General features: G+C 40.3%; 1 protein-coding gene across 2 annotated transcripts; it reads left to right on the forward strand.

The window, feature by feature from the left end:
* The first annotated feature begins 31 nt into the window (after positions 1 to 31).
* LOC129840981 (protein TBATA-like) lies at positions 32 to 24,130 on the forward strand. 2 transcript variants are annotated; one of them, XM_055909059.1, is made up of 10 exons: positions 16,109 to 16,199; positions 16,526 to 16,584; positions 18,718 to 18,941; positions 19,198 to 19,410; positions 20,331 to 20,402; positions 21,314 to 21,408; positions 21,745 to 21,826; positions 22,294 to 22,450; positions 22,992 to 23,029; positions 23,150 to 24,130. In XM_055909059.1, exons 2-10 carry the CDS (start codon positions 16,544 to 16,546, stop codon positions 23,383 to 23,385), a joined length of 1,158 nt encoding a protein of 385 aa, XP_055765034.1. In that variant the 5' UTR covers positions 16,109 to 16,199; positions 16,526 to 16,543; the 3' UTR covers positions 23,386 to 24,130. The 2 variants fall into 2 exon arrangements, with proteins under 2 accessions (XP_055765032.1, XP_055765034.1); XM_055909057.1 differs by lacking the exon at positions 16,526 to 16,584 and having other exon boundaries at positions 32 to 16,199.
* The last annotated feature ends 139 nt before the right edge of the window (positions 24,131 to 24,269 follow it).

The following is a 24,269-nucleotide window of genomic DNA, read 5'->3' on the forward strand; positions in this document are numbered from 1 at the left end:
GGTTGTTGACCATGAACCACCGCCCAATTCATAATTTTTTTCTTTTTTTTCTTCTGGCAATGTAAGAAGGGCCTGGACGTCTGCCTGTAAGACTGTCAGCTGGCATGTTAGGCTAGTTTAAGAGGCTAACAGATTGATTCAGCCTACAGTTGTGCTGCTTTGGAACTTTATTTGAGCAAGATCTGTCAAACCGTGTCATCTCAGATATCATCATTAGCTTTTTCCTGCTAAATGTCTCCACCTGCAGGTGAATCAGTGACAGTACACAAACTACATGGGCGAAGTAACCATCCAGTGATAACTGTCTCATCCAAGGCCGGTTCCAGGCATAAGTGACATCGGCCTTAACTCAGTCGAGGGTCTCAACTTACTATTGAGAGTAAGAATAGTAGAATGCACCAGGTGCAATTTCGATATGTGGTTGTGCAGAAGCAGTTTTTCTCTTATCAGTCACTGGCAGTCACTCAATTAGCCATGTCAGCTAACACATTTTAGGTTAGTAGTTAGTCTAGCCAGCTACCTAAACTTGTAGTAATCATGGCCGAATACCAACCGGGCATGCAGTGCACGTGCCCAGGGGCCCCCATTGACTTTGTTAGTCATTCTCACTCAGATAATGATAGTATGGCATAACTCATTACAAAATGTGTAGAATGGCAGAAAATTTGCTTTAGAACTGCAAAAAGTTCTCTCCACCCAATGGCAAAATGCGTAGAATTGCTGAAGATATGTTGTAAAATTCCACATTTCTTCTATCCGGCCCATGGCAACATATGTAGAATTGCAGAAAACTTGCTTTAAAGGTCCAATGGGGCCAAAAAAGAACTGGGACATTTTCAGCTTCCAGGAATTGTGTACAGTTCCTTGCAACATGGAGCCGCGCATTATCATGCTGAAACATGAGGTGATGGCGGCGGATGAATGGCATGAAAATGGGCCTCAGGATCTCGTCATGGTATCCCTGTGCATTCAAAATGCCATCGACAAAATGCAATTGTGTTCGTTGTCCGTTGCTTATGTCTGCCTATACCAGGGGTGGGCAACTCCAGTCCTCGGGGGCCTGATTGTTTTCTCCATCCCTAGCAAATACAGCTGATTAATCCAATTGAATACTAAACTGAAGTTCATGATTAGGTGATTATTGGAGTCAGGTGTGTTAGCTGGGGCAAAACTGTAACACCAATTAGGCCCTCGAGGACTGGAATTTGCCACCCCTGGCCTATACCATAACCCCACCATAGGGCACTCTGTTCACATCAGCAAACCTCTTGCCCACTCGACTCCATACATGCTGCCTGCCATCTGCCATGTACAGTTGAAACTGGGAGTAATCTGTGAAAAACACACTTTCTCCAGCGTGCCACTAGCCATCGAAGGTGAGCATTTGTCCACTGCAGTCAGAATGCCAATTGCACGCTCCCTCATCTTGTGACATCTGTGGCATTGTGTTGTTTGACTAAACTGCAAATTTTAGAGTGGCCTTTTATAGTCCCCAGCACAAGGTGCACCTGTGTAATGGCAGCATTCGCTCAAAACTGAAAACGCGAACCATCGTATTTAACCACGGCAAGGTGACTGGGAATATGGCCGAATACAAACAGTGTAGTTATGGAGGGAATAAGGCAATCAAACAGGCAAACATCAGTATAGAGACAAAGTGGAATCGCAATTCAACGGCTCAGACACGAGACGTATGTGAAAGGGTCTACAGACAATCATGGACTGCAAAGCAAAAACCAGCCACGTCGCGGACACTGACGTCTTGCTTCCGGACAAGCTAAACACCTTCTACCGCTTTGAGGATAACACAGGGCCCAGACGGCATCCCTAGCCGTGTCCTCAGAGCATGCGCAGACCAGCTGGCTGGAGTGTTTACGGACATATTCAATCTCTCCCTATCCCAGTCTATTGTCCCCACATGCTTCAAGATGTCCACCATTGTTCCTGTACCCAAGAAAGCAAAGGTAACTGAACTAAATGACTATCGCCCCATAGCACTCACTTCTGTCATCATGAAGTGCTTTGAGAGACTAGTCAAGGATCTGCACAATGCCCTATCTCATCTGGACAAGAGGAATACCTATTTAAGAATGCTGTTCATTGACTATAGCTCAGCATTCAACACCATAGTACCCTCCAAGCTCAACATTAAGCTTGAGGCTCTGGGTCTGAACCCTGCCCTGTGCAACTGGGTCCTGGATTTTCTGACTGGGTCCTGGATTTTCTCCCGTACTCCCTGTTCACCCATGACTGCGTGGCCATGCACGCCTCCAACTCAATCATCAAGTTTGCAGATGACACAACAGTATTAGGCCTGATTACCAACAATGACGAGACAGCCTACAGGGAGGAGGTGAGGGCCTTCAGACTGTGGTGCCAGGAAAATAACCTCTCACTCAACATCAACAGAACAAAGGAGCTGATCGTTGACTTCAGGAAACACCACCTATCCACATTGACGGACCACAGTGGAGAAGGTGGAAAGCTTCAAGTTCCTCGGTGTACACTTCGGTGACAAACTGAAATGGTCCAACCACACAGACAGTGTAGTGAAGAAGGCACAACAGAGCCTCTTCAACCTCAGGAGGCTGAAGAAATTTGGCGTGGCACCTAAAACCCTCACAAACCTTTACAGATGCACAATTGAGAACATCTTGTTGGGCTGTATCAACGTCTGGTATGGCAACTGCACCGCCCGCAACCGCAGGGATCTCCAGAGGGTGGTGCGGTCTGCCCAACGCAAAACCGGTGGCAAACTACCTGCCCTCCAGGACACCTACAGCACCCGATGTCACAGGAAGGCCAAAAAGATAATTAAAGACAACAACCACCCGAGCCACTGCCTGTTCACCCCGCTAATCATCCAAAAGGTGAGGTCAGTTCAGGTGCATCAAAGCTGGGACCGAGAGACTTATAAACAGTTTCTATCTCAAGGCCATCAGACTGTTAAATACTGTTAAATAGTCATCAATAGGGCTGCTGCCCTATATACATAGACTTGGAATCACTGGCCACTTTAATAATGGAACACTAGTTACTTTAATAATGTTTACATAACTAAAGTTTTGTTACTAAGGATTCCACAACGCGGTTAGCCTTTACGGCTGGGACTGCAAGTTTGTGTCCTTTTTTGTGCGTGGATTCCGTGAGTGCCAGCTGGTTGTACTACAGACACTTGTCGTCGTCGTCGTCGTGGGAAAGACTCATTGTTATCTTTTCGTAAAACAACTGGTTGCAGTATAGAGCCAATCAGGATACCAAGGAGATCCTGAGGGAAATCGACGAGTACCAACAGCTTTACGCTATGGAGGAACAACATACTCCTTCGTGGAAAGATCCGACCACCTCACAAAATAACTTTAACCCGACAAAATAAAGAAAAACAGATTAATCTACAGACACGGACGATTTACTTACCATTGAGGTAGAGACTAGTGCTCTGGCTGGAATCCATGCAACAATGGAAAAGTTGTGTGAGGAGGTAGCAGGACTGAGGGGGATTTTGGAGTTCAGCCAGAGTGAAATTCTCAAGCTCCAAAGAGAAAACAAGACACTCACAGCTAAGGTAAAAATACACGATTCCAACATGGATTGTCTACTCAGGGAAAACAGGGTGATGAAGAAGACTCTACTAGACAAACAAAGTAGTAGCATGCGTGAAAATCTATTTTTTTCTGGTATTCCTGAGGATGCATCCAATAATCCAGAGGGCGCGATCAGAGAATTCATGCAATCCGTCTTGAAACTTCCTATAGAGACTGTAAACAAGGTGGCTTTCCACCGAGTACACAGACTTGGAGCTCGGAGCGACAAGACCAAGGGTCCCTGACCGATCATCTGACCGAAAATTTGAACACTACCAACAAAAGGAGCTGATCAAAAGCAGAGGAAGGGACCAAATTCAGTCTCAATGACCAATTTCCAAAGGAGATAAACGAACGTTGAAAGAGACTGTATCCGGTACAAAGACAACAAAGGAAGGATGGTAGGCGTGCCTTTATCATTGTGGACAAAGTCTTTATAGATGGACAGCTATTCCGAGAGAGCTACATAACACCGTGGCTGTACTAAATTCTACAGGGACTTCAGGTTACGGAAAAAAAGAAGTTATGGGAACTGTTTAAAATATCTGAACATTATGAAGTGGATATGAACACACACGTACTCAACTACATGCTTGCTTACACATACGGACTTATACATACACACACCATCTGATCTCACTCTCTTTCTCTTCTCTCCCTCTCTATTGTCGAGAACTGTTTTATAATTGAATGTGTTTATTGTTTGTCTATCTTTTTTATGTATTTGTCTATAAGTTTATATATGTTTACAACAAGCAAGGGGAAGATATCAGAATAGGGGAATTGGGGAATAATAACATATTGTACGGAATACATTTGTACTGTAGTGAAGCCGTCTCTAGAGTAATGCAAGGTCTCTTTCATGATCATGTGAAACGTCAATTGCTATGGAAATGCTGGGGTGTGTTTTTCAATTATGTTAAATGTAATTATGATGCAACTATGATGGTGATACGATATGGATTACAATTATGAATATTAACGCTATACGCACTACATGTTACACACATAGACACTCAAACATGCAAATTGGCAGAGTTATTATTTATTTGGACATCACACACTAGTCTTACTCTTATACAGACATCATACACACTCTCATTATATCATATCCAATATCATACACATCAACCTACTCAGATTTGTTACACACATAATTTGTCTCAATTTTCTAACATCTGTGGCATTGGCTCACAGGCAAACAGGCAAGGGAATATTTTTGTTGTTGCTAGAACCTATTTCTTGAATTCTAAATATCAGACATTTGAAAGCTCTAGTTTTGACCTTCATAATACCTCTGATGGCAGTAACTTTACAAGCACTAATTATGGTCAATTTAGCCTGAGAATAGTATCTAGTTATGGTAAGGGGTGAAATAAGTATAGCTAGTTATAATTGTTACGGTTTGGCAGATTATAAAAAAGAAGATCAGTCTTTACATGGCTTAAAGAAAAGGAATATAACATATACTGTTTACAGGAAACTCACTCTACATCCTTAGATGAAGTTGCATGGAAAAAGGAATGGGGTGGTGAAATAATTTTCTGTCATGGACAAAGGAACTCAAAGGGTGTGATGATATTAATTAACAAAAATGTCGATCTGAATGTGCAAATAATCAGGAATTATTTATAAGGAAGGTGGAGCCTTTTGAATATGAATGTGGACGAAAAAGAGATTTGGCTCATTAATCTATATGGTCCAAATCAGGATGATCCACACTTCTTCGAAAAAACATTTATACCAATTTATTGAACTTACAGGCAACAAATGATCTAATCAAGGAAATCACAAATATTATGGACACATTAGAAATAGTGGATATTTGGAGACTAAAAAACCCCGACCTAGTGCGATATACATGGAGACTTAATCAAGCTAGTCGTCTAGACTACTTTCTTGTCTCTTTCTCTCTTGCGTCAAAGGTTAAAAAAGTTTTAATATGAGACAGAATGCGATCGGATCATCATCTAATTGGCATTCACATAACTCTTATAGATTTTCCACGTGGACGGGGATATTGGAAATTTAATCAAAGTTTACTGGAGGACAACTTAATTTTTAACTAAGGCAAAATAATTTATAACTGAATTTTTCCAGTGTGAAATAGGTTCAGCAAATCCCCTTATTGTTTGGGATACCTTTAAATGTACCTTCAGGGGTCATTCAATTCAATATTCATCAATAATAAAAAAGCAGTTTCTGGCTAAAGAGACAAGACTAACAAGGGAAATCCATGAACTAATAGTACAGGTAGATAAGCAATAAAAAAATGATACTACAGAGATACAAAATAAGTTAGAGGAAAAACAAAAATAACTTGAGGAACTTATTCAAGAACGATCTAATGTAATCTATTACAAAAATATAGCAAACTGGATGGAATATGGAGAAAAATGCACAAAAGTCTTCCTGAATCTCCAATACAGGAAGGCTAACAAAAATAATTTGCAGAAACTCGTTACTGAAGACGGAGTCATCTATGATTCTCCAAATTATATTTTAAAAGAGGAAGCTAATTATTTTAGGCAGATGTTCTCTTTTCCGTCTCATCCTCTCCCAATGAATGAAGATTACGGTAAGGAATTCTTTCCAAATAATATAAAAAATGGAAAATTAACAAATATACAGAAAGACCAGTGCGAAGGCCAAATTACAGAGGAATAACTTTTTGAGGCTATTAATCCTTTCAGTCTGGAAAAACCCCAGGGCTTGATGGCATACCGGTAGAGGTATATCAAGTATTTTTTGATATACTAAAAGCTCCATTGTTAGATTGTTTTAACAATCTAGAAATGGTAGTCTGTCAGGTACTCAGCAGGAAGGTCTGATTTCTCTATTATTAAAACAAGACCTAGATGGCAAATATAAAGACCCAGTCTATCTAAAAAACTGGAGGTCCCTTAGACTTCAATGTTGTGATGCAAAAATACTAGCAGAATGCATTGCGCTCAGAATTAAAAGGGTTTTACCAGGTATTGTTCATCCTGACCAGACAGGTTTTTTACATGGACGATACATTGGAGATAAGACAACTACTATAAATAATAGAACATCATGAAACATATAAGAAGCCAGGAATGGTATTTATAGCGGATTTTGAAAAGGCATTTGATAAAGTAAGACTGGATTTTATTTATAAATGCCTGGATTTTTTCAATTTTGGTAATTCTCTTATAAAATGGGTAAAAATAATGTATAGCAACCCCAGGTGTAAAATAGTTGTCACGTTCCTGACCTATTTATGTTAGTTGTTATGTGTGTTAGTTGGTCAGGACGTGAGGTTGGGTGGGCATTCTATGTTTTCTGTTTCTGTGTTGGTTTTGGGTTGCCTGGTATGGCTCTTAATTAGAGGCAGGTGTTTGGCGTTCCTCTAATTAAGAGTCATATTTAGGTAGGCGTTGTCACAGTGTTCGTTGTGGGTGATTGTCTCCTGTGTTTGTGTATGTCGTTGCGCCACACGGGACTGGTTTCGGTTTGTTTGTTAAGTGTCATTTATGTGTAGGCTTTTTCCCTGTTCGTGCGTTCTCGTGTGTTATGTGAGTCCGTCGTTCAGATCTGTTCTACACCGTTTATTTGTTTTGTTAGTGTATAGTCAAGTTCGTGTTTTTTCGTCTTGTCATTAAATTCATTATGTATTCAAACTCCACTGCGCCTTGGTTCAATCCCTGCTCCTCTTCGGATGAAGAAGAGGAGGACAGCCGTTACAATAGTAAATAACGGCTACTTCTCAGAGTTTTGAATTGTCAAGAGGAGTTAAACAATGGTGTCCGCTGTCACCATATCTATTCGTTATGGCCATCGAAATGCTAGCTATTAAAATCAGATCCAATAACAACATTAGAGGATTAGAAATCCAAGGCTTAAAAACAAAGGTGTCCATGTATGCCGATGACTCAAGTTTTATGTTAAGTCCGCAAGCTAGATCCCTGCAATGTCTCATTAAATATAACTTTTCTGTACTCTCTGGACTAAAATCAAATTATGATAAGTGTACAGTATTATGTATTGGATCCTTAAAAAATACAACTTTTACATTACCCTGCAGATTACCTATAAAATTGGTTGATGGTGAAGTAGACATACTCGGTATTCATATCACAAAATATATAAATAATCTCTCCACAATGAATTTCAATAGAAAACTTGTAAAAAAAAAGACAAGATCCTGCAACCATGGAGAGGTAATTACCTGTCTATTTATGGAAAATTGCCCTGATTAACTCCTTAGTCATATCTCAGTTTACTCACTTACTTATGGCGTTGCCTACTCCTGATGATTCGTTTTTCAAATCATATGAGCAAAAAATATTTCGCTTTATCTGGGACGCTAAACCATACAAAATAAAACGAGCTTAACTATATAATGAATATGAATTGGGTGGGTTGAGATTATTTGTCACGTTCCTGACCTATTTCTGTTAGTTTGTTGTATGTGTTAGTTGGTCAGGACGTGAGTTTGGGTGGGCATTCTATGTTTTCTGTTTCTATGTTGGTTTAAGGGTTGCCTGGTATGGCTCTTAATTAGAGGCAGGTGTTTGGCGTTCCTCTAATTGAGAGTCATATTTAGGTAGGTTGTTTCACAGTGTTCGTTGTGGGTGGTTGTCTCCTGTGTCAGTGTTTGTCGCACCATACGGGACTGTTCGGTTTGTTTTTGTACATCGTCATTTTGTGTAGTCTATTTTCCCTGTTCGTGTGTTCTTCGTGTTTATGTAAGTTCGTCGTCCAGGTCTGTCTACACCGTTTGTTGTTTTTGTTAGTTATAGTGAAGTTCGTGTTTTTTCGTCTTGTCTTTAAATAAATTATGTGTTCACAACCCGCTGCGCCTTGGTTCCATCACTACTCCTCCTTTTCGGTTGAAAAGGAGGAGAACAACCGTTACATTATTAAATATAAAAGCACTAAACCTCTCTCTAAAAGCTTCACTCATTCAAAAGTTTTATTTGAACCCTAAATGGTTCTCAAGTAGATTCATAAGAAAAGCTCATCCATTGTTTTGTGCAGATTGCCATGTGTCGTTTTCGATTAATTGAAAATTATACTTTTTTCAAAGCATTGCAAAGCTGGCTACAATTTCAATTTCATTCCCCTGAAAAGATATAACAAATATTACAACAAATATTATGGCTGAACTCAAATGTGCTGGTTGATAAAATACCTGTATTTTTGGGAAAGATGTTTGAAAAGGGTATTTTGTTCTTAAATTATATTGTAAATTGTAATGGTAGAGATATGTTCTTCATGGAGTTATCAGAATTGTGCGGGAAGGTCTGCTCAATCCAAGAGTACAACCAATTGATTACAGCATTACCCCAGAAATGGAGGAGGCGGGTGGCAGCGGGAGGAGGTAGGGAACTGGTCTGTCTGCCCAATATAAAGGATCAAAACCGGCGGAGGAATAAAAATAGCATAAATAGGAAAGTATACCAGTTTCATTTGAGGACCAGGATGTTGACAACTGTGCCATACAGATTGCAAAATAGTTGGGAAGAGATATTTGATGTACCGATTCCATGGTACAGGGTGTATGAGTTGATATATAAAACAATGCAAGATTCAAGACTTTGTGCTTTTCAGCTAAAATTATTATATAAAATTCTTGTCACCATCAAAATGTTGAAAATGTGGGGCATAAAATCATCGAAGCTCTGCAGATTTTGTTGTGAGGATACAGAATCAATAGACCATTTGTTTTGGTAATGCCCTCAGGTAGCCTGTTTCTGGTCTCAGGTTCAGGAATGGCTGAAAATGCATAGCATTGATCTAAAATTGACCCTAGAAATAGTACTGTTAGGAGATCTGGAGAGACCGGGTCAGTCAATTACTAATATACTAATAATCTTAGTAAAAGTATTTATCTTCAACATGCAATCTGTAGATTCTATTCGATTAGATAGATTGAAATTGTACGTTAAACATCATAGCATAGTTGAAAGATATGTGTTGCGTAGAAACACGAAGTGGGTGGCCAGCAGAGATAGATGGGATGGGCTGAGAGAAGCTGAGGGTTGGTATGTGGAATTGGAGACAAGTGGGAGTGGAGTTGCTGTGTGAGAGAGAGAATGATGGTCAAAAGATAAAGGAGAAAAAAAAGTAAAAATAAAACATAATAAAAGTACATTTGAATGACACGAAGTGGCAGTGTTTTTACAACTAATGCCGGTTTGCCTGAGGCTGATGCCGTGCAGGTGTTTGTACACATGCATATACACACACTCTCATTCAAATAAACACATACAAGAACACACACATATATGTAATAGTGCCAGACATGCACATAAACATATACAGTTGGCATTGCTGTTATGATTTCAGTTGTCCTTGATGTCCTTTGTTTTAAATTTCTTATTTAAAAAAAAATAATAATAATTGCATTGTTGTTTGCTGTTTTCTTCTGTCTTTTCCTTTTTTCTCTTTAGTTCTCTTCGTTGTTGGTGCATTGGGCGGTTCTTGGGGAATGGAATTAATTGTATTTAAAAAATATACAGTATATCACAAAAGTGAGTACACCCCTCACATTTTTGTAAATATTTGAGTATATCTTTTCATGTGACAACACTGAAGAAATGACACTTTGCTACAATGTAAAGTAGTGAGTGTACAGCTTGTATAACAGTGTAAATTTGCTGTCCCCTCAAAATAACTCAACACACAGCCATTAATGTCTAAACCGCTGGCAACAAAAGTGAGTACACCCCTAAGTGAAAATGTCCAAATTGGGCCCAATTAGCCATTTTCCCTCCCCGGTGTCATGTGACTCGTTAGTGTTACAAGGTCTCAAGTGTGAATGGGGAGCAGGTGTGATAAATTTGGTGTCATCGCTCTCACACTCCCTCATACTGACTGGTCACTGGAAGTTCAACATGGCACCTCATGGCAAAGAACTCTCTGAGGATCTGAAAAAAGAATTAAACCACAAATAAATGCTGTGCTCATGGAATGGCAGATTTGAGCACAAGTGAAAAGTGCTATTTACATGTGAAACATTAATGCCATATGCTGCATTAGCTATAGGCCTATTGTTTACCTTTTTGTTGGTGACACTTTGACATCTTGATAATAGCTGTTTAAAGGGCAAATCCACAAATTAAACAATAACAAAACGGTCGCCCTGCCTCTGTTTTGGTAAATAACTGAGGGATGACCTGTTGAGTTGTTGTTCACCGGACGTGCTACCTGTCCCAGACCTGCTGTTTTCAACTCACTAGAGACAGCAGGAGCGGTAGAGATACTCTTAATGATCGGCTATGAAAAGCCAACTGACATTTACTCCTGAGGTGCTGACTTGCTGCACCCTCGACAACTACTGTGATTATTATTATTTGACCATGCTGGTCATTTATGAACATTTGAACATCTTGGCCATGTTGTTATAATCTCAACCCGGCACAGCCAGAAGAGGACTGGCCACCCCACATAGCTTGGTTCCTCTCTAGGTTTCTTCCTAGGTTTTGGCCTTTCTAGGGAGTTGTTCCTAGCCCCCGTGCTTCTACACCTGCATTGCTTTGGGGATTTAGGCTGGGTTTCTGTACAGCACTTTGAGATATCAGCTGATGTAAGAAGGGCTATATAAATAAATTTGATTTGAATTTGATTTGGATGGGCCTGGAGAAATGTAACCACTCTCAGATTAATAGACAGAGCTATGGATGCAAGGACTGACCATCCATTATATCACATTATTGTTTTAACCATGTTTTGAGGCTATACAGTGTTTGTTTAAATGTACAATGTTTACAAACATTGGAGAAAAACAAGCTTACATTTTGGGCTCTCATGGAGTCTGACAGTTGAACTAAGCTCATGAGGCATTTATAAGTTATATTCTTCAAATACAGTACCAGTTTAGACACCTACTCATTCCAGGGTTTTTCTTAATTTTTACTATTTTCTACATTGTAAAATAATAGTGAAGACATCAACACTATGAAATAACACATGTGGAATCATCTTGTAACCAAAAAAGTGTTAAACAAATCCAAATATATTTTAGATTTTAGATTCTTCAAAGTAGCCACCCTTTACCTTGCTGACAGCTTTGCACACTCTTGGCATTCTCTCAACCAGCTTCACCTGGAATGCTTTTCCAACAGTCTTGAAGGAGTTCCCACATATGCTGAGTGTTTGTTGGCTGCTTTTCCTTCACTCTGTGGTCCAACTCATCCCAAACCAACTCAATTTTTTTGAGGTCGGATGATTCAGCAATAAAAGCCTAAAAAAAATAAAAGCCTTTTATTCCATAGGCTGGGATCCGCACTGTGCAGCTGTTGCAGGAGCGCATTTTTTGTGCCAAATATATTTTTTCCGCAAACCTCCTTTCGGAATTTAAAAGTAATACTCAAAGTAATCATCTAGTTTTTTAAAAATATCTGTAATCTGATTCAAACATTTTTGTTAGTAACGTATTACAGTTTTTTGTAATCCCTTACTCCCTAACCCTGCCAACCAGTAGCTGATCTATGCTGCCATGCCTACCGATGGGCTCTGGCAAAGACCTCCACTCCAGCATCACCAATGATCATTGATGGGAAGAAGAGAATTAGGCAGGTTTAGTCTGACCTGTTCAAACTTCAACATACAATATGTTTGTGTGTCAGATATATTTGTTTTATTTAAATAGGTAAGTCAGTTACAATGACAGCCTACCCCAGCCAAACAACACTGGGCCAATTGTGCACCGCCCTATGGGACTTCCAATCACAGCCAGTTGTGATATAGCCTGGAATCGAACTAGGGTCTGTAGTGACAATTCTAGCACTGACATGCAGTGCCTTAAACCGCTGTGCCACTCGGGAGCCTGTATTACCTGTCCTGACTGCCATTGGTAATACAACAGTGACTATGTGTGCATTGGTTCACAGAAATGTGTATGGAGCAAGTTTTTAATTTTTTATTGAACCTTTATTTAACTTGCAAGCACATGGAGACTTGCAAGATGATGTCCAGAATGACAGATGGGCTTGAAACGGATGTCTCTGAATGGAGAGAGACCTGGCACTCATCATTAAAATTGTACTAGACTCGTTCTACTTTTATTGTCTTTTTTTAAATTATTGAATGGTATCAGTCAATATGGGAAGTGAGAACTCCTGTGTATTCTGCAACAGGATCAGGGAACTCCTGTTGTATACGGGACACCACACAGGAAGGTATGACCACTCTGACATGTTTGCCAAGGTAGCCCCATTAGCACCAGACAAAATGCCTATAGGCACGGTATCTGTATCAGCTGGGAATGAAAGGTGAAAGGTGCACATTGTTATATTATCAAAACACTGTTTCTGTAGTATTATGTAAAAGGCTTGTTTATTTACCTGTTACTACAATTAAAAGTGATCAAAACACATTCTTCTCATATTACTCTGTAGGCTACTGACTTACTGTATTCAAAGTTTCCTCCAGCATCTCACCATACATCTGCCTGTAGTAATTAAACTCAACCTAGGAGGTTTGTTTATTGTGATTGAGTGGGGGGAAAGAGGTGCTGTCACAGTTCTGACAGATGTGTGTGTTTTGGTGGTGGCAGGGACACACCTAAGAAACACCCACATGAAACCAACTAATGTTTGGCTTCTGTCATGGCTGCCAGCAATCTTTGAGGAGCCATAAAACAAGGTCAAATCAGCAGGTGGAGTTCCCCTTTAATTAGGGCGCATGAACCGCTAGCGGGACATCAATGACAACATCCAGTGAAATTGCAGAGAGCGAAATTCAAAATACAAAAATCGTAATATTAAACATGAAAATACAAGTGTCTTACATCATTTAAAAGCTTAACTTCTTGTTAATCCAACTGCGTTGTCAGATTTCATAAAGGGTTTACGGCAAAAGCATACCATGCAATTATCTGAGGACAGCGCCCCACATCAAAATAAATAAATCACTTACCTTTGAAGATCTTCTTCTGTTTACAATCCCAATGGGTCCCAGCTACACAATGAATGGTTGTTTTGTTTGATAAAGTCCTTCTTTATATCTAAAAAAGTCTGTTTAGTTGGCGCCATTGACTTCACTAATCCACTCGTTCAACGTGCCTGCAAATGAATCTAAAAAGTTACCGGTAAAGTTCGTCCAAACAAGTTAACGATGTTTCTAATTCATCCTCAGGTACTCTAATATTTAAATAAACGATCAAATTTAAGATGGAGAATAGTATGTTCAATAGGGAAGATAAATAACGAAGAGCGCGCACCTCATTCACGCGTGCATCAAGACTACTTTTCTAATGAGGTACACCTTAGAAAAACTACAACTACTTGCTCATTTTTCAAAAAACAAGCCTGAAACCTTTTATAAAGACTGTTGACATCCATTGGAAGCCCTAGGTACTACAATCGCGGTCCTTTTTGGTTGGAAATTCAATAGGCCAACATAGGAATGGTCGGGGTGAAAAAAATAATAATACATCTAAATGGATTTTCGCCTGCCAAATCTGTACTGCTTTACTCACAGACATTATTTTAACATTTTTAGAAACTTCAGAAGGTTTTCTATCTAATGCTAATTATAAGGATATCCTAGCTTCTGAGTAACAGGCAGTTTATTTCAGGCACATCATTCATCCAAATTTCTAAACACTGCCCCCAGAAGACTTAAACACCATCCACAAACAGTCCATTAGGTAGCCACACTTATGAGGACTGGCTACATTTATATTATTTAGCAGATGCTTTGACTTATGCATAGATTTCCATATTGCTTTATACGTTACCGTATGGGAATTGAACCCATAACTCTGGCGTTGCAAGGCACATGCTCTACCAACTGAGCCATATCTGACATAAATTATCTCTTGTAAGAAATGAGGATGACTGGCGATTGGTTGATATGTCAGGAGTGGGTGGGGACTTTTCTACAGTGACGATAACTGCAACAATTTGTAGCAGACAAATCTAAGTTGTTTTGTTTGCATTTTGAACTATAGCTGTAACGAGTTTGTCGCAACTGGCCAAAAGGTGTTAATCTGTCTCTGGTACAGTACCTTTCTATCTGCCATATTGGGAATACAGTATGTTACATTTTGCATTATGACTTTGAACTACCTTGTCAGTTGGAATAAGACCACAGTGAGTAATGAATACCGGTAGAAGTATTTCAAGAGGCACTGAAAAAACTGATTGGCACGTGTGTTTTTCTGTTGCGCATTAGAAAAACTCGTTTTCAGTTTCGGAGGTGTGTTTCCTGACCAATTATGTATGAGACACTTCCTCAAAATCCCCCGAATAAATCTAAGATAAGTCAAGAAATCTGTAAGAATTTTGACGTTTTTGCCGAGGATGTTTTAGTTGTGATATTTTACATCTAAGTAAGGTGTTTGGTACAGTATTTCTCAAGTAAAAAAATGCGTCACATGTTGTTTCCTTATGTAAAAATGTAAATAATAATCGGAACTGCTGGACAGGTCTGTCTCACTGTCTATGCTATTGGATAGAGATTAATCACCGCAGTTAATTAATCACCCCATGTTAGTGTGGAAATGGACATTGTCTAATCAAAACCCAACCTTCATTTATTTACCCGATGTGGATGGATTTTCCAAACTCCGTTTTAGACTAGACTGACTTTATGACCAAAATTCTCATTTTTACACTGTAGTCAATGTTGGCACTAACATAACTGTTTCTGACTTATATCGACGACAAATAGGCAGTTTTCTAGGGGATTCATTGCTTTTGAAAGGCAGTCGCTGTTTATTCAAAGTATATTATGTCTTGAACTGGTGGCCAGCGCTGGTGCTTTTTGAAATAGGGGTGAGTTGACTCTAGGCTCTTGGATAGGTTTATTATTGTTATGGAGTTCTGAACGGTTTGCGTGTGTAATGATTTGACAGTGATGCCAAAGTGACGCTTTGCAATAGTATTGCAATAGTATTCAATTCAATTAACCTGTACTGCAGTATCATACACGTTTTCTCTCTCCAGAAGTCAAAAAAGTGTTCATTAAGCCACACTACTGCTTTTTATCAAAACAATGTCATTTCGGAACAAGAGAGCTGAAGGTTTGAGGGTCTGTTTTCAAATGCTACCTTGCCTGGGTAAAGTTGCGGGTATGTTTGGTATTAAACCTCCAAGTCATCGAATTTGCTAGGTCATTTGCAAGCTAAAGTTTGTGACAGTCTCTGCAGTCCTAAATATTCTATGATAGATGGTCCCTTATTTAGAGAATCTCTCATGCTATACAATACATCGACTTTACTATAGGCTATGGCAATGTTTTTCATAGATGGAGTCCACCCAATTTAAAAGTGCACATTTACTTCCAAAACATTTTTTATCCTATCGTGTAAGATCAACATATACACAATAATACAATAATAAATAGTCAAATGAATGAAATATCCTGTCTTGTAAGGTTAGCTAACGTTAGCAGTGTTTTAGAGATGGGCTGACGTTAAAATGGAATAGCATGCATACAGTGACAGCTGGGTGAGAGAGGACTCTGACACAGCAGATCTGTTCAACGTCATCAAGCCTTTATTAACGTCAAGTCTTTATTTCGCGCGCGTCACGTGTCAATGGCGTCAATTCCAATGGAGCCAATGTATTCCAAGGATTTATGCAGAACTCCACATCTGAAGAGCGGAAGTAGATGGAACATTCCTGTGACTTCGAAAAGGTAGGGAACATTTCACTGATGAATTACGTCATTTAGCTATTGCACACGTATAAAACAATGGGGATACTTATTAATTAGGTTATGATGGGTTATATTTTGTGATCGAGTTGCATTGGGTCTGTAGGTTGTCAATGTGTGCTGGCTTTACACAATACACATTGTCAGCTAGGCCACATTAATAAGGCACAAAGACAGGTGCAAGTGAGCCCCGCTTGTTGCATGTAGTGGTTTTTCTTTGATTGTGATTGTCATCTTAAAGGCTATAGGCTTAATGTGCGAATTTCTGTTGAAACTCATTTAGACAATATTTTTATACTTCCCATTAGATCTTTTGATTCTTCAAAATGTCAGAGAGACCAATTTTCGAACCTTTCAGGGAAAATACGTGAGTCTTCTGTTTATCTCTCATTCATGTAACCTACTGGATTTTTGACTGACCTACTTTAAAAATTGTCTTTTCCCTCCCAACATTTTGTTACTTTTAGCTTTTTAAGGCTCATGGTTGTAATGAATATTCAAAACGTGAACTCATGGCCACTTTACAGTAACACAATAATTTCCTGTCACACTCAAGATCAAATTCAAATAATGTAGATGGTAGGCCTACTGTATAGCATACTAAGTACATAGATAAACAATAACCCACCCTCTTCTCTTGTTGCTTTACTGCCAATTTAATCAGTCAATCCCACCAGTTATCAATAGCCTATAAAACACATTTTGTATTAAAGTATCACGAGCAGCAAAACAGTCAACAGACATTCCCGTTCAACTTCTGTGAAAAGTTAGGTCTGTGTGCGATGCCCATTGAATGAAAGATGTCTGTGACTGTAGGAAGTCTGTTTAGGAAACACCAAGTTATTACATTAGACTTCTTATTGTGTCTCCTTTATCATTCAAAAAAACAAACGGCACCTTCCACTTTCATCTGTTGGACCTAACTGTCAAATCGTGGGAATTCCGATCGCTGTCCTTGGTGCTGAATCCCCTTGTAGCCTAGGCTCCTTTCCTATTTGTTTGTTTACCTTTTACGTGGCAAAGACACTAACAGGCCATATGAGGCGATGATGGTAGGCTAATCTTATTATAACGTTTGGGCAATGTCCAATTATCCATGGGTTGAACATGCAGTGAATTTCCGAAATGTGAATGCAGTGTGTGTCTCCTTCCAAAGAGCCCTTAGGCCTACGTGTGCACACATTGCCTCATGCTCATGGAACAATATCATGCTTCTAACCAGATCCAGTTTAGAAATATTGTTGTTTAAAAAAAGTAAAAAGTTCCTTTAATTTGAATCAGAGGCTCTATGGATGTTTACTTTTTGCCAAAAAACAAGAAGAAGAAAAAAACGTTAGTTTTATTAGTACATTATAATAAATATTATATTAATCATGATAGGTTAATAATTTAATATAGAAAAAATTTACCTAATGTTCTAATATTTTTTTAGGGCTCCTGTCAGTCACAGGCCCTTAGGATCGTCCTAACCCCCCATTTGGCCTCCCTTGATAAAAAAAGGTATAAAATAATAGTCAATCAGCGTTAAGCTAAACTGAGTGAGCTCAACTGTGAATGGTAAAAAAAAAAGTAAAGGGGAGCCTGTTTGGATTTAGCATCACTCCTATCAAATCTCATTGAGGGTATACTTAATTGACAGAAACAACTTGAATTTTTGCATCTTGTTGTGTTGTTGTCCTCCGGTGGCTAGCTAGCTAAAATTCGCCCTTTCCTAAATTAGCCATTGATGGAGAAAGGGATTTGGACTTGTGGTTATACTTAATTCTCCGTACCGGCCAAGGATTATCAAGGTGATCCAACCATTAATTTATACATTGTGCCCCTGTCACGCCCTGACCTGAGATATCTCTGTTTTCTTTATATTTTGGTTAGGTCAGGGTGTGACTAGGGTGGGTATGTTAGTTTTTGTATTGTGTAGTGTTTTCTGTAAGTGTAGGGTTTTTGTAGGTCTAGGTATTTGTATGTCTATGGTGGCCTGATATGGTTCCCAATCAGAGGCAGCTGTTTATCGTTGTCTCTGATTGGGGATCATATTTAGGTAGCCATTTTTCCTTTTGGTGTTCGTGAGTTCTTGTTCTATGTTTAGTTGCCTGTCTGCACTACTCATATTAGCTTCACGGTTCGTTTTGTTATTTTGTTAGTTTGTTCAGTGTTCGTTCTTATAATAAAGAAGAATGTACACTTACCACGCTGCGCCTTGGTCTCCTCCTTACAACGGCCGTGACAGCCCCTGGCCTGAGAGGATGGAAGTTCAATATGTATCTAGATGTAGAACGCTCATGTTAACTAGCTAACGTTGCCCATGAAAGGAAGTTAGGCTCGCGAGCAAGCATTTTAGCCAGGTAGCCTAGGACACACACACACACACACACACACACACACACACACACACACACACACACACACACACACACACACACACACACACACACACACACACACACACACACTGCTAGCCTACCTTACCACTACACCTTAATTGTGAGACCTTTCTACCCAGGCCAGAGCCCAGTGTGTCCAGCCATCCGCACACCTCGCCCTTCTCTCTGGGTAATCTTGAGCTCACCACTGTGTCCCTGAAAGTGGCAGAGGATAGCCCGCTATGCCACAAGCCCAGAGTGATCCTCGCCCCTCAGCGCAGCAGTGCCCGCTTCGGAGTGCCCAGCCACAGCCCTTTCTTCTGTAGGAACAACCCCCACCCACAGAGGGTTAGGCACATCAAGGGTTAGTTTGATACACCCAGAGTCACAAAGAGGCATGCACATTTGCACACATGCAAACACGCATACACACGCACACGCACATGCACACACACACACACAGTGTCTATTCATTTACTAATAGTTGAGTCACATTCCCACCTAGCAGATGATGAATAGCATTGGTACAGTGCCTCAATATTATTGAATTTACAGATAATTCAACAATGCCTCCATCCTTCATATAAGACATTTTTAATCCATGTCTGTTGTTTACACAGGTATCAATGACAAACAAATCTGTGCTGTCAATGATGTCATCTTTGGCCAGTTTCCCCAGTACTGCTTTGGCAGGGTCCTGACCCTTGAGAAGAATCTGGTGTTGCAGTCAAACATGCCGACGGCGGCCAACAGCACCTACCTCCCTATTGACGTCCTCACGGGCCTCCAGTTCTTCCCCCTGAAGCAGAAGGATTCCCCCTCTCTGAGGTTATGTATGTTCAGACAGTCTGTCAGTCTGGCCCCAGATCTGTTTGTGTCATGTCAATGGCCATAGGAGTTGGCAAGACTCCTTCAATACAGCAAGTCTCTGTCAATATGAACCTTTCTGTCTTTTTTATGGTGATGTCATTTATGTACAAAACCAGCCCTATTGATCCTGTGATATGGTGTTGTAACAAAGTAGTTCTCTTGTAAAATGGATGTGCTTTGGTTCTTGCCCAGCTGCATCCAGCTGTATTCCCGTGGAGTAGCCTATTGTACATTATTTTGTGTTTACAACTATGATGTCCCTACGTACTGGTAAACAAAGTTACGATGACGTTATATTGATCTTGTATTTTAGCTGCATGTTATGCCTGGATATTATAGTGTTTCTGAAAGTAAAAACAGGCATGTCGAGTGAGAATGAAACTCTAGCCCCTACTAGACCCTAGAGCATTCTGCTACAGGCTACAGGTAACCAGATGTCAGTGTGGCGGTTAAGCACTTCATTGTATCCATCTACCCTATCATGTTACAACTGCTGCACAAAGCAGCTCATTCAATACAAATTATAAATTGGTAGGGACGATGAATGGAAAACAACAATTATTTAAAACTATGCTCATGATGGTGCCCTAAAGACACTCAAAATTGATGTATGTATTTGTGTGTGTGCATGTGTTGTTATGCCATCGACATTGTATTTGGAAAATTAAGTTGCATAATGAAAATAATTGTACAGAAAAAAATACAAAATAAGCACAGTACTGTACAGGGTAATCATCGAAATCACATGCATGCAGGTGTCACACATGTTTGTCAGATCTTGAATAAGGCATATGTAGGCCTTATTGCAGGCTTATGAACAGTGCATCTCCTGTCCTTAGTTTTAGCAGAGAATTCATTTGCTGCTTTTTTGTTCTCTTCCAAGTGACCGAGGCCTGGCGTGAGGAGTTGCGAGAGTTGACAGAGAGGGCAAGGCTTTTGGGACCAGGTGGAAGAGGTGAGATGGAATATCATTTTTTCAGAAGATGAAATGTTATTATTATATATTGCCCAGCCAGGTCTGGGTAAATTCCACTTCAACTCCACCACAAGAAAGGCTGAATCCTAACTGGAGATCTCTTAACTCCAGATTTTGACATCGATGAGAGAAAGACTGAGTGGGATTGAATTGAAGTTGTATTGACCCCAACCCCAACTGTTGCATACTGCTCCAAAATCTAAAATGTTGTTTAATAATGTAATCGTAACACTTAAGAGGAAACCGTCTCAGTCAAAATCATTTTGGGGCCTCTCGAGTGGTGCAGCGGTCTAAGGCACTGCATTGCAGTGCTATAGGCATCACTGCAGACCTGGGTTTGATCCTGGGCTGTATCACAACTGGCCGTGATCGGGAGTCCCGTAGGGCGGCGCACAATTGGCCCAGTGTCGTCAAAGGTTAAGGGGGGCTTTGGCCGGGGGTTTTACCTGACTCCTCGTGCTCTAGCAACTCCTTTTAGCAGGCCGGACACCAGCAGGCTGACCTTGCTCGTCAGGTGAATGGTGTTTCCTCCGACACATTGGTGCGGCTGGCTCCCAGGTTAAATGGGCGGGTGTTAAAGAGCGCGTTTGGGGCGGGTGCAAAGGAGCGAGGATGCATGAGTCGACCTTCACCTCCTGAGCACGTTAGGGAGTTACAGTGATGAGACAAGATCGATATTGGGGGTAAAATGCCCACATTATTATTTTTGCTATAATTATAACATTTGTAAGTGTTGTTAAAGATGTACATTCTGTGTCTGGTGAATTTTTTTGGGGGGGGGGGGGGGGGGGGGTTTGTGGGTTAGGTTTAGGTAAGAGTTAGGGTTAGGGTTAATATTAGAATTAGGATTAGGGTTGTTGGTTGTAACCCCATTGCCCTCTGACCTCCAGGCAGTGGTGTCCCCTTCTTCCCCCAGTCTGGCTGTGTGTCAGCCCTCAGGGGGTCTAGAGATGACAGAGAGGGGAACCCTAAACTACAGCTGATGGTGAGCACGAGTGAACCTCATGTGTGAAAAAAATTCCAAGGCACTTCCCATTGGGCAAAGACATCAATTTAACGTCTATTCCATCTTGGTTCAACATCATTTCATTGACAAGACATGGAAACAACGTTGATACAACCAGTGTGTGCCCAGTGCGTTGTCAGATACAGTAAATTACAATTTTAATGTCTTTATTACATTGGCATACTGTATATCTGCAAGGAATGTTAAAAACAATTGCAATTTGCATGTTTCAGTTATAGGTTGCCTTCATGATGGCCTTCGAGTTACAGCTTGTAACACGTTATGACATAGTTTGAACACTCTTATATGTTGTAGGTGATTGATATGTTGTGTCAGATACTGCAAACGGAGTCTATAGGGGATGTCCAGCAATGGATTCTGACAGCTGGTCAAAGAGGTAAGTGCACTGGACTGCACATATACACCAATCCATTTAGCATGCTGTCACTGTTATCTCGAGCCCTTTTCTAGTTGTTGAAATCCAGCTGCAGAGCATAGAGAGGTAAAGACAAGATTAGATAGATAAGATAGCTCTTTATTCATACCCCAAGGGAAATTTGATAGCACCATCCAAATTAACAGTAACAAAAGGGTACATTATCAAGAAACATTTTTATCACAACATTAAAGTGAGACTCAGCAATTAGCATTGCCACAGGCAGAATGAACCAATAATATTGCAGATGAGCGAGATGCAAGACACCCTCACGCAAAGTATATGATACACTCACACAAAGATTTTAAAAGTCCCCAAAATAGTGTTAATCGGGACCATAATAATCCCAAGTCCCTACTAAGATCCATCAGGATGTAAACATTGATCTGTCATGGCGTTAACCTGTGGTGTTATTTACTTTTGTCCAGAAATGGACCAGGTTCTAAGTCTGCTGTCTTCCGCCCTGGCAAAGGACCCGGTCTCAGCCTATGAGGCTCTGGGAAGAGAGCAGCTGACAGTGAAGGAGGTTCAAAACCTCCCTCCTGCCTCCAGAATGGCTTCGATCAGTGAGGAGGATACCACCAGGTTAGTGTTTCCAACCAGAAAATGACGGCATTGTAAGACACCTATGCCAACTGTTGTCTACTGGGAGTATCGATTGTTGAAATATTTTGGTTGTTTTTGGGTCACTGGAAGATGGCAAAAGCTTTTAGTGGATCACAGCAAAAAATGTTTTGGAATCATTGCACATTGGAAGTTGGCTGCACACATCACAGTATACAGCCCCAGAACCAAATGCAGCCTAAAAAGTCATTGATGTGGGGGGAGGAAATCCTAGTTCTTAAGGAAATCTATTTGAAATTGGATGAATGATGATGCAATGCCATGTAGCATGAAATCGCCATGCTGCCAAGAAATAGTACATCCCGCTATAATAATTTTCTGGCCCCTTGAATCATGGCAATATCTGGCTACCACTTCCCCCCTGGACAAAAACTGTAAGTTGTGCACCCCTGCACTAGGTGCTGAATATAAATACTGCTACCCACTGGCCAATACATTTAACCTATTCAAAAAGGACAGCCTGTAATGTATTTACAAAATATATTATGTTTACTCTTCACAGAGATCATTCCCTAAAAATTATGTCAAACTGTGACTCAGGTGAGTCTCCAAGGTTAAGTCCTGACAAATAATATAATTCATTGACCTAGTAATAATATGTTGATTGATTCACTCAATTTCTCGAGGTCTGTCTGTCTATCTATGATACACCATTCCCAGGTAAACTGGAGGATGCAGGCACAGAGAGGGCAGAGTCCAAGACCCCCAGGGAGAGACACATTGCCAGACCCCTGAGTACCCAGAGGACCCTGTGTAGCCCCACCGTGTGTCACCTCAACCAAAAGGTGGTCCTACGTTACACCAAGCGGGCCCTGATGCCTCACACACCACCTGAAGTGTTCCAGGCCGAATGGCCCAACTATACCCAGCAGGCACCTGGCTCACTCGTGACATAAAACACAACTCTGGCAATACACCTGGGGCTGGTTCAGGAAGTTGCAATGTTACTGAACGTTCAGATAGAAATGTATGATGTAGAATAGATACCATTGTCTGTCATGTTGAATAGGTTATTGTATCAGCTCTAGTGATTCTATTCATATCTGCAACACTCTGAATGTTGTGCCCTAAAGAATGAAATCCTCCTGTGCATCTCAATAGACCTCTTATTCAGCAATCGGTAGTCATTTTGTTCTGATTTGGTTTGAATTAGATTTTGAATTGGTGTTTCATTGAGGTGGAAAGGGAGTTAAAATGGGATTTGAGTGTAATCATTAGTTACAGCAATACTTTTACACTGTAATGACATAAGTAGTTACACAGTAATAATGGCAATGTAACGTAAGTGTTACCACATACTGCATCACTACTAGTATTTCTAGACTGACAATTGTTCACACAAATAGAATAACATAATCTGAAAGACTATAAAGACAATAGGATCCGTAGTCAATATATCTGTATATTTATCTCACTTATTTCCCGAATGCATGAAAAAATAAAGTGAATCAATGAATGCCTATTAATGAATACAATAGACTGTGTACTACTCCCTTCACAGAACAGCGCAAACTGGCTCTAACCAGAATAGAAAGAGGAGTGGGAGGCCCCGGTGCACAACTGAGCAAGAGGACAAGTACATTATTGTGTCTAGTTTGAGAAACAGACGCTTCACAAGTCCTCAACTGGCAGCTTCATTAAATAGTACCCGCAAACACCAGTCTCAACGTCAACAGTGAAGAGGCGACTCCGGGGATGCTGGCCTTCTAGGCTGAGTTGCAAAGACAAAGACATACAGTATATCACAAAAGTGAGTACACCCCTCACATTTTTGTAAATA

The sequence above is a fragment of the Salvelinus fontinalis genome, chromosome 42, assembly GCF_029448725.1.
Source record: "Salvelinus fontinalis isolate EN_2023a chromosome 42, ASM2944872v1, whole genome shotgun sequence".
Lineage (NCBI taxonomy): Eukaryota > Metazoa > Chordata > Actinopteri > Salmoniformes > Salmonidae > Salvelinus > Salvelinus fontinalis.